This window comes from Berghia stephanieae, chromosome 10 (assembly GCF_034508935.2).
Source record: "Berghia stephanieae isolate SIO BIC M18660-M18661 chromosome 10, UCSD_Bste_1.3, whole genome shotgun sequence".
In the NCBI taxonomy this organism is placed as follows: domain Eukaryota; kingdom Metazoa; phylum Mollusca; class Gastropoda; order Nudibranchia; family Aeolidiidae; genus Berghia; species Berghia stephanieae.
This window is the reverse complement of record NC_088369.1, coordinates 31,390,222-31,399,945: the sequence shown is the minus strand read 5'-3', so window position 1 is coordinate 31,399,945 and position 9,724 is coordinate 31,390,222. Positions and strand designations below refer to the sequence as shown.

The 9,724-nt window shown below is 33.6% G+C and overlaps 1 protein-coding gene across 1 annotated transcript in view; it reads right to left on the bottom strand.

Annotated features, from left to right (window-relative positions):
• LOC144980967 (uncharacterized) overlaps positions 1 to 9,724 on the bottom strand; it is an 11,457-nt gene continuing 1,733 nt past the window's right edge. Inside the window, exons 2-5 of the mRNA XM_078928987.1 lie at positions 8,594 to 8,638; positions 5,868 to 5,982; positions 1,958 to 2,048; positions 1 to 1,531 (exon numbers count right to left, since the gene is read on the bottom strand). Of these exons, the coding sequence (XP_078785113.1) occupies positions 1,448 to 1,531; positions 1,958 to 2,048; positions 5,868 to 5,982; positions 8,594 to 8,606 (303 nt within the window). The 5' untranslated portion in view covers positions 8,607 to 8,638 and the 3' untranslated portion in view covers positions 1 to 1,447. The remainder of the gene's footprint in view (positions 1,532 to 1,957; positions 2,049 to 5,867; positions 5,983 to 8,593; positions 8,639 to 9,724) is intronic.

The following is a 9,724-nucleotide window of genomic DNA, read 5'->3' as shown; positions in this document are numbered from 1 at the left end:
TGAAATTAAATGTAAGCTTCAGTTTAATATACGAAAAGAGAAAAAATGGACGTTTCGGGTTTCCCCTTTATCAACAAAACAGGATGAATGAAACACTACAGACAAATGAGATAATGTGGTGGTGGCGTTATTGAGATGCATAAACAAAAACATTGATGGGCAGAAAATTGTATGCTACTTTGTGAGGAAGCAAGAATTAAAATATAGCAATAGAAATTTATAAAAGGTGCGCAATTAATTAAGTCAAAAGAGAGGAGGCGGGGAGGAACTGTGTAATGCAGTAAAGAAAGTGAAATCTAATAAAGTGTAGACTATTGTTGGAAAATAAATACAATGGAATTGGAAATAAATACAAAATATAAGGGACATAGGTATTAATATACTCATCAGTGGCAGTAGCAGCAGCCGAAGCAACAGTAGTAGTAGTAGTAATAGTAGTAGTAGTAGTAGTAGTAGTAGTAGTAGTAGTAGTAGTAGTAGTATTAGTAGTAGCAGTAATTTTCTTATCCGTTGCCATTTTTGATTACACTTTTTGTGAATTTTATCAGATAAAGTGATGCCTTGAATTTTTTGCATATTTCTGTGACTTATTTGGATTTTTTTTCCGAAAATTTTAAAAGAATATGGCAACTCTGCATTCCGTACGTACGTATTTTATTCTGCAATATTAAACAACTCACGCCAGGGCATTACAAATAGCTGAAATTCCTTTACACCTTGACTCATTATCGACAAAATGTGGTTTTACCAGAAATGAATTGAGTAGAAATATACCAGAAGGCAATAGAGAATAAAAACTTTTGCTGAGATGTGGAGTCGAACCCACGAGAGGGACGTGGCCAGGCGGATATGCCGTAACAGTCGGGTCATGGGTTCGACTCCTCATCACAGTAAAAGATTTTTATACTCTTGTGTCTTTTGGTGCTTTTCTATAACTTCATTTCTTGTTATTGTCAGCATAAGTGCTTACTCTATTCACTTTTCTAAAACATTAACCGTAGCTTAAAGCCAGGAGCTGTAACAATTATTTTAACGACTACACTGTAGAATAAATACCAGTTGATTTGCATGCTTGAGTGCAGATCCCTGATTTAGGAGATCGGTAGCCATAATACACTCGAGCACGGTGTTCTCGAACTCCTCAGAACATGACAAACAGTTCGTGGAAACCAAAGTTTGTGGCATATGTACAAAGACTAAAAATGAAACAAAAATTCGAGACATTCGAAAGAGTTTGAGGAAACCTTGTTCGAGGAAACCGTGCTATTGCTTCTATATCATTGAATTTCACCACAACGCTTCATTACATTCTGATTCTTTATTTATATGATCTTTTATTTATTGGATTTAATTGTTAAGGAACGGAATTTTTTAAAAAGAAAAGGAAAAGTTAGCAAACAAAACAAAAGAAAAAAATATTTAAAACGGGGATAAAAAGTGACCAATTTCAATGGAAATAGTTGTTGAGATCAATATTGCAGTGCTTCTTCAATTTCACTTTGTATACGTTTTTGTTGAGGCTGGTACTTTTCTGTGGGAGAAACAATTAAAAGTAAAATGAATAAAAACGAAGAAATATTGTAGAAACTTAAGATCAGTTATTTCCTGAAAAATGGTGACTTCTCACGGCTTGATTTAATGTTCTTACAACAATGAGTCTATAACAATTCGGGTTATCAGACATATATTTGGAATTTCCATCAATGAAAAACCTAAATAAACCTCAACAAAATATATAAAACAACTTTACAAACATTTTAAGAGAACCACATTTGGTTGCTCTGAGCGTTGTTGAGAGAAAGTAATGTCACGACTTTGAAAACATAGTGACTCACGCAAAACAAAATGAAAATTGTGAGATCTTATCACCTTTCTGACAAGGAAAAGAAAAAAAACAACACGAATAAAGATGAAGGGGGCTCAACTTTATTTCATATAAAAAATCAAATATACAAACCTTGGACAGACATCCAGTAGGAAATGGCTTGGATATGTTCTGTCTAACCAATTCACCATCTTTGTGAATTTGAAAAATAGCCACAGACTTTCTGGTGATAAATTATACAAAATTGAATATAAAATGATTATCACAACGTATATGAATTTATACTAGCTAATGCCCGTCAGATGAACGGATATTTTAAAAATAGTTCGACAGTTTGTGACACGGGTTACATTACTGATTACTGTATATAAAAGATTACTAGATACCCTTCAACCAAAAAAAAACAAAAAACAAAACCCCAGCACAAATGACGGTTTAATAGACCTTTAAAGACATATTTTATTCTCCCTCACCTAAATCCAATTAATTGTAAACACATCATAATGTGTTATTAAAGTTATCATTTGTTTCAGATTAATTTTAACATAATTTACGTATTTCAATTATTATTATTGCTTCTTCGTTGAAAAAATCATGTTAAGGCGTATTTAAAGAGGACCGATGGTGAGAATGGCTCTCCTGTTTGGATCGAGATTTAATTCACCCTCAAGTCGCTTTTTGTTTTTTATTCATTAACTGATTGTTCTGCGCAAATGGCCCGTCCATCAAAGTCATCGATCACATGATCTATTGCTTTCAAGGATTGAGATATTTCGAATAAAATGTAAAATGCTGCATTGTTTATAAAAAATGTAAACATACCCATATGGCAAGCTGAAAGAACTGGCCTGTTGGGATGTTGGGTATTTCGAAAACTGTAGTCACTTTTTTTATTACGCAGGTCATTTTGAGACCATCTTTGCAATATGACCAATGAGTCAAAAACATTGTAAAATAATATAGATCGCTCCCATTGGAAGGGAGCTCTGCTACTTATTTGGTTTTATTACGATCAGTTGGACATGATGTCACAGCATACGAATATTCGGTCGCGCACACACACACACATACACACACCCACACACACACATACCATGTATAATAATATATGTCGCCAATGACTCACTGTGGAGTAAGTTGTCTATCTTATTTTCGTCATTATAAGTAATTTTGTCCTGCTATGTAAACAGTTATGTTGGTGTTTTTTTTTTCGCTCTACAATATAATAAAATTTAAAAAAAAATAAAAAATTCCCTTTATTCATCCCTAAGGGGAAATTTTTCTTTAGGGTATATTCCAAGGGAAGACTGGAATAACCCAGGCGTCAGCCGCAGTGCAGCGCCGCAAATTGAGCTAAGGCTAGGTGACTTGCTCAAGGCCACACAACGCGGCGGGTAGTCGAACTCGGTACCTTTCAGGTACGAAGCAAAGACCGTACCGCTGAGCCACGCAGTCCAATACAATATGGCTCTCAAGAAAATCAACTAAATTATGTCATTATGAGGTGAAGTTAAACTGTTAAAGAATTCATAGATTACTTGCTGCGCATCTCTTCAATCAGCTAAACGTGATATTATGCAAATTTCAAAATTGCCCGTGTAATGATTTTGATAAACGCGTAAGCTATACGATTTGTGTAGAAGAAAGTTCCTAAACTCGATGTGCAATGGCGTCACGCTATTAAGGCAATGAAGGCCAAGCGCTATCATTAATTAAAGTAAACTTGCCTGCCGATCTATCTCACTTTATCCATTTCTTTGCTTTCTCTATTCCCTCCACCCCTACCTCAACTATCTATCTCATTTTAGTACCGTGAGATATCAGTGTGCATCATCCAACAATATGAATATCAAACCACACTGATCTTACACGGTTAGTACTATGGAATGTTCTGGTATTTCATCACATCAATAAAATTCGTCGGTGAATGTGGTAAATATCGGTTATTAACAAGCAAGTGCGTTCACATTCTCTATGTGTTTGATAAACCAACGATGGCAGAAGGGAAGATGAGAAGATTGGAGTTCTTTTTCTTTTTAAAGGGTATCTTAAAACATTAGAAAATTTATCTTTTCATCCGGTTCTGTTATAAATCTAAAAGAAAAATAAAATTCTTTTATTCATGCCATACGGGAAATTTGTCTCTAGGGTATATTCAAAGAAAGAATGGAATAACCTCGGCGTCAGCCGCAGTGCAGCTATGCAAGTCGGAGCGAGAGCGAGGTGAGTTGCTCAAGGCCACACAGGTACGAAACAAAGACCGTACCGCTGAGCCACGCTGCCCCCTATTCATTACTATTAGCAAAAACAATGAACTCAGTAGCAGTTTTTTGCAGTAGTAACAATTGAGCAGTGGTTGAAAATGGCCGCAGTTTTAATTATTTATGATTAATTATATAAATAAGATATATGACAGACGATGTCGAAAAGGTGAAAGTTTGTACATCAAAAAAATGCCTGAGTCAAATTGCTCCCTTTTTACTAAATAGTGCTGCTGTATCTGTAACGATTTATGTCAGTTTCCTGAACATTTCACAAGGAAAAACTTGAATAGTGATGGAAAACTATGCAAATAACTAGATGTTTTTATCAATTCTATTTTTCAAGCTATTTCAATTCTTTATTGGGTAGTAAAAAAAACCCCTTATACATTGAGTATTTTTATGCTGATTTGATATCATCAATATAAACAATATAAAAAATATAAAATTATATTCTCTGTTTATTGTGGTATCTTTGGAAAATAATATTAATAAAATAATAATAATTCCAGATTGTTTTTAATGACGAATTGCTTCTGCTATTTCATGAATCAAGTTTATAAAACGGCTCTTATTTGAAGACAATTTGGCTTTAACTCGTCAAACTACAGTTCACGTCACCCATCGCCACTAAGTTCTTACTCCGCAAACGTATTGACTTCACATTTGGTGGGTTTTATTTTTACCATATTCTAGCCGGTACAGTATCCTTACTTTTGTAGGTGATTTGAAATCGAGAAGCCACAAACTTTCACCTTTTCTACGTAGCCTGACATTTTTGGTTTGTAAATCATGCGTTCAATATCAATCGAGCACTGCGTTTTGCCTGGATTTACTTTAAACGTTAAAATAGAATAACCAAATTTTGTGTGCAGATAACATTGATATGACACAGAACTTGGATGATTATGCTAAGAACCTAAGGGTCTGAGGCTTTAAGTATTTTATTAGCTTTTTCAATTCTTTATCGGTTAGTAAAAATAAACACCCTGCATTTCCATTAATCCAAAAACAGCAACAACAAACAACAACAACAAACAAACAAAAAAAACAAAACAAAAACAACAACGACCCAATAAAATTTCATGTGCTCTCAATTGTCATCGTTTTAACTCTTCAAATATGCAAATGTTCAAAGACCAGTCGACAAGTGACCTATTTGATTTTGATTTGAGCATGAGAAAAACTTTAGAAACTTAAGTTGGTTGAGGAAAGTCAAGTGTGATGGCTCTTGTGCAATGAAAGATAATCAATTCAAAAGTCATTGAGAAATGTTAAGTTCCGTAAAAAGGAAAGCAGCCTTCCTTTGAATGGGTTTTAAACTATAGGCCTTTTGATTCTATCTTCAGGAGATGTTTAATTTTTTTCTTGCATTTTCTTTTTTATTTTTTCTGGCACAGTATCAAACACACCTTTCCGGATTTTCAAATAAGATCAAGTTACTTAAGACGATCACATAGTGTAATATATTCAGAGAACAAATCATGGTATAAAAATCTGCAAAATTTGGTGTAGTAAAAATTTAATTTGGTAAAATCCTTTACGATTCCGTGTAGAGTATTGCATTTTGCTGTGTGCGCAATTTAATACTTTGATTGCTCGTTTTATACGCACGGCTCTTTATTCGCCATGGCACAATAGAGTTAACATGTATCGACTTTAAAGACGTAGTTAAACATCTACGTTATTCAGATTGGCAATATGTAGCCAAACAAGGACGAAGCCTAGGTTTATTTCTAAAACAGCTAAAGTAATTTTTTAAAGATCCAAGTGTTACTTACTGGTCAAATTGAGGGCGAATGTCGAAAGAGAAATCCCTCTCTTTACAAGAAGACAGGTCATAGTCAGACCGATCGTAGCTCAGTTTACTTCCAGAATCGTCTATTCCACAGTTCACTTGAATAAATACAAATGACAATTTATGATTTTAAATGCCTATAATGATTCATCAGTTCAAATATGCAATATTTAATTATACGACTTTTTAGCAACATGTGACCCATCCTCTCAAAACATCATTATGTAAGGCTGACTTTGATGCTAATATCGAATATAGATGCTGTGCGTTTGGCTAAAGAACTCATAACATTGTCCGGAAAAATAACGGATCAAGACAAAACTATGTGTAACCTTGAACGTCTATAGATAGTGTGCGCTTGGCTAAGAAACTCACAACATTGTCATCCGGAAATATAACGGACCAACACACAAAACGATGTGTAACCTTGAACGTTGATAGCCTGGTTAATAGTTTAGTGAGAACTACTCATAAACTCCTTGAGACCCGAAAAAAAGTGAATCTTAAGCAACGTTTATCATATCAGTTTTCAAGGGTAGAAGTAGAATGGTGAATTTCCGTTCCTCGCTGCTGCTGTTGAGATCAGCTGACTCGGATCTTTAACAGCTGAAAACTGCATGGAGGAAACATTGCACATCTCCGTGACATCTCCCAAGCATTTCTCAACATTGTGTGACTATGATGCCTTCGCGTACGAGTGAATGCAACTGATGGGAGTGGGGGTGGCGAATGCATAATAAAGGTCACTATGACAGAGAACAGGTGAAAGTTTGTACGTCAAAAAATTGCCTGAGTCAAATTGCTCCCTTTTTACTAAATAGTGCTGCTGTATTTGTAACGATTTATGTCAGTTTCCTGAACATTTCACAAGAAAAAAACTTGAATAGTGATGGAAAACTATGCAAATAACTAGATGTTTTTATCAATTCTATTTTTCAAGCTATTTCAATTCTTTATCAGTAATGTAACCCGTGTCACAAAATGTCGAACTATTTTTTAAATATCCGTTCGTCTGACGGGCATTAGCTAGTATAAATTCATATACGTTGTGATAACCATCGACCGGACCAAAACTGACTCGTGTTTATCAAAACCAGACTTTCATCATTTCGTTTATATAAGAAAAGTACAGGACTAGACAAAATGTTTATGATGATTTATTTTTTCATTTTGATCTGAAAATTTGAAATCAAATATCAAAGGATAAAATGACTCTAAACTTGTCAAAGAGTGACAAACCTGAAACTTGAAATGATTCTTTTAAACATGTTGAGGGTTATTTGTAATGATTGACATTTAATGGTAATGTTTTCTGGCAAATTAAAAAAAAAACTGTCAGAAAATGACGGCATGAGACTTGAGGATATTGTTTTTTGCCATGATCACGCGATATTATCTGTTGGATATTTGGCAGTATAACTAAATTTTCTGCCTCATTTATAAAATATCTCCTACCCACAATTAGGCTGATTTTATCTGCAGAAATGGCACAGAATCCAAGGCCAAACTCCGATGAGAGGGCTTACAAAAATAAATTACTAAGATAGATACAATGAAAGGTGATTTTTCAAATTTTACTTTTCAATTGGTAATGATTTAAGAAAAGAATGCAAGCACGATGTCAGGTTTGAACTTACCCGATTTTTCGTAAAAAATTTAACACCATGGCACTTGGGGATACTAGTCAAGAATTGATTAGCAAATTTATTCATTTTGCTGTATATCCTATCTTTGCAAAATTCATTTTCTTGAATTACAAACAACTGTCCAATTGTCAAATGTTTTAATCCAACAGTCCATTCAAACAATAGTCTCTTCTTCTTTCTTTTCTAGACTTTTGACAATTGTAATTCATTAGTTTTTAATCTGCCTTATAATCGTTTAAAGAAACTAGACCATCTACAGGTTTTACAAAACCAAGGAGCACGAATTGTTTTAAAGAAAATGAAAAGAGAACACATAGCCACAATGTTTTATGAACTCCACTGGTGGCTTGTTAAAGCTAAAATCGATTATAACTCTAAAAACGATTATTATTATTATTATTATTATTATTATTATTATTATTATTATTATTATTATTATTATTATTATTATTATTATTATTATTATTATATTATTATTATTATTATTATTATTATTATTATTATTATTATTATTATTATTATTATTATTATTATTATTATTATTATTATTATTATTATCATTATAATAAAGTAATTGAAATTCATCTTGCTTACAAAGTATTATTACGCATTCTGCTCAACTTCCCTAGACTAGAGTGAGAGCTCTCAAATTGAAAAGTGTTCAAAGTTTAATATAATATAATGAGATCATTGATTTAAAAGATGTTTATTGACAGTAAAGTCAATTAAATCAATTCAAAGTTGAAGAAAAACTCCACTTCCCAGTCCACCGTAAGCTGTGTAAAGTTATTAATTCAATTTTCTAAAATACAAATTACAACTTTCCTCCAATTTGATTTTCAGGTTAGATTGGACAAACCAAAATAATTTTAATAAGATTGAATAATTTAATAAAATCTTTCAATAAAGCGACACAATATTAGTGATTAGTGGAAATAGATATCTACTAGAATTATCATGTGTCATTGAACCATAAAAATGGTTGTAGACTAGTATCATGCAACTGGATGAACAAAGAACGTTAATTTGAAATTACTCTACAATAAGTAAAAAACATAATTACCCTCTTCTGCCATTGTTATGGTTTTTGTTCGAAGACGTAACTGATCTGGAGCAGAAAAAAATAAAATGTGAACGTGAGTCATGATTGATAACAAAATAATCTATAATCTTCAGATAGATCACATATATATCGTTATTATAGACATTTTCCTAGATCATTGAGACCTCATCTGATTCATTTTCATTATAAAAATAATATTTGCACTCTGACCTTTTCCTAGCATTTTAAGTATTCCACATTTGATTTCTGTGTAGGTTTTATATGTATGGATAGAATCATATTTGTCAAACTCATCTCTGAAAGCGGCTATGTAGTCTATTGGTTTGACGCGCGCCTTCGGATGGGAAGGTCCAGAGTTCGAATCCCGCTCTGAGTGGCGCATAGTTGTGTCCTTGGAAAAAGCTCTTTACTCACTTTCTTTCACCATATTCGGGTGTAAAATGAATGCCTGGTCGTTAACATTATTGTATCTGTCGGAAAAGTTGTAAAATCGTCCAGCAGGAGCCATGTTTCGTCCAAATGGAAAGTTTGTATTATTGTATGGATCAGAAACATGGGGGACAGCAAAAGCCATCGCCAACAACTTACAGACTTTTATAAACAAATGATAAAGGATGATTTTGGGCATCAGGTGGATGGATAAAGTCAGAAAAGAAGATATTTGGGAGGCTACCAACCAACAACTTATACATTTACAAATCAGAAAGAGGAAGTTGGGATGGATAGGCCATACACTTAGAAATCCAGCCTGCAATATCACAAGAATGGCTCTGAGGAAGAAGACCATGGAGGCCAATAAATAGGTGGCGATGAAGCACGTTGGAGGAAACAGGTGGAGAAGATAGTCCAAAGAAGAGCCAAATGGCGAAGCATCAATGATGTCCTATGCTCCGACTGGGGTTAGGGGCTTAAGTCAAGAAAGTTATTCAAGTCAAGTTTGAAATCAATTGCAATGGAGAGAAAAAAGGAATGAAATCTCTCCATTAAAAACATTTTGGGCTTGAAATTGAAATTAATTATTGTTTTTTGTTTCGCTTACGCTTAGGTCATTTCTGTGCCAGTAAGAAGGAAGAAAATGATATCGTGAAATCATTCTAGAGTTACATTTAAAGGTGCCCAAGAAAAAGTAAG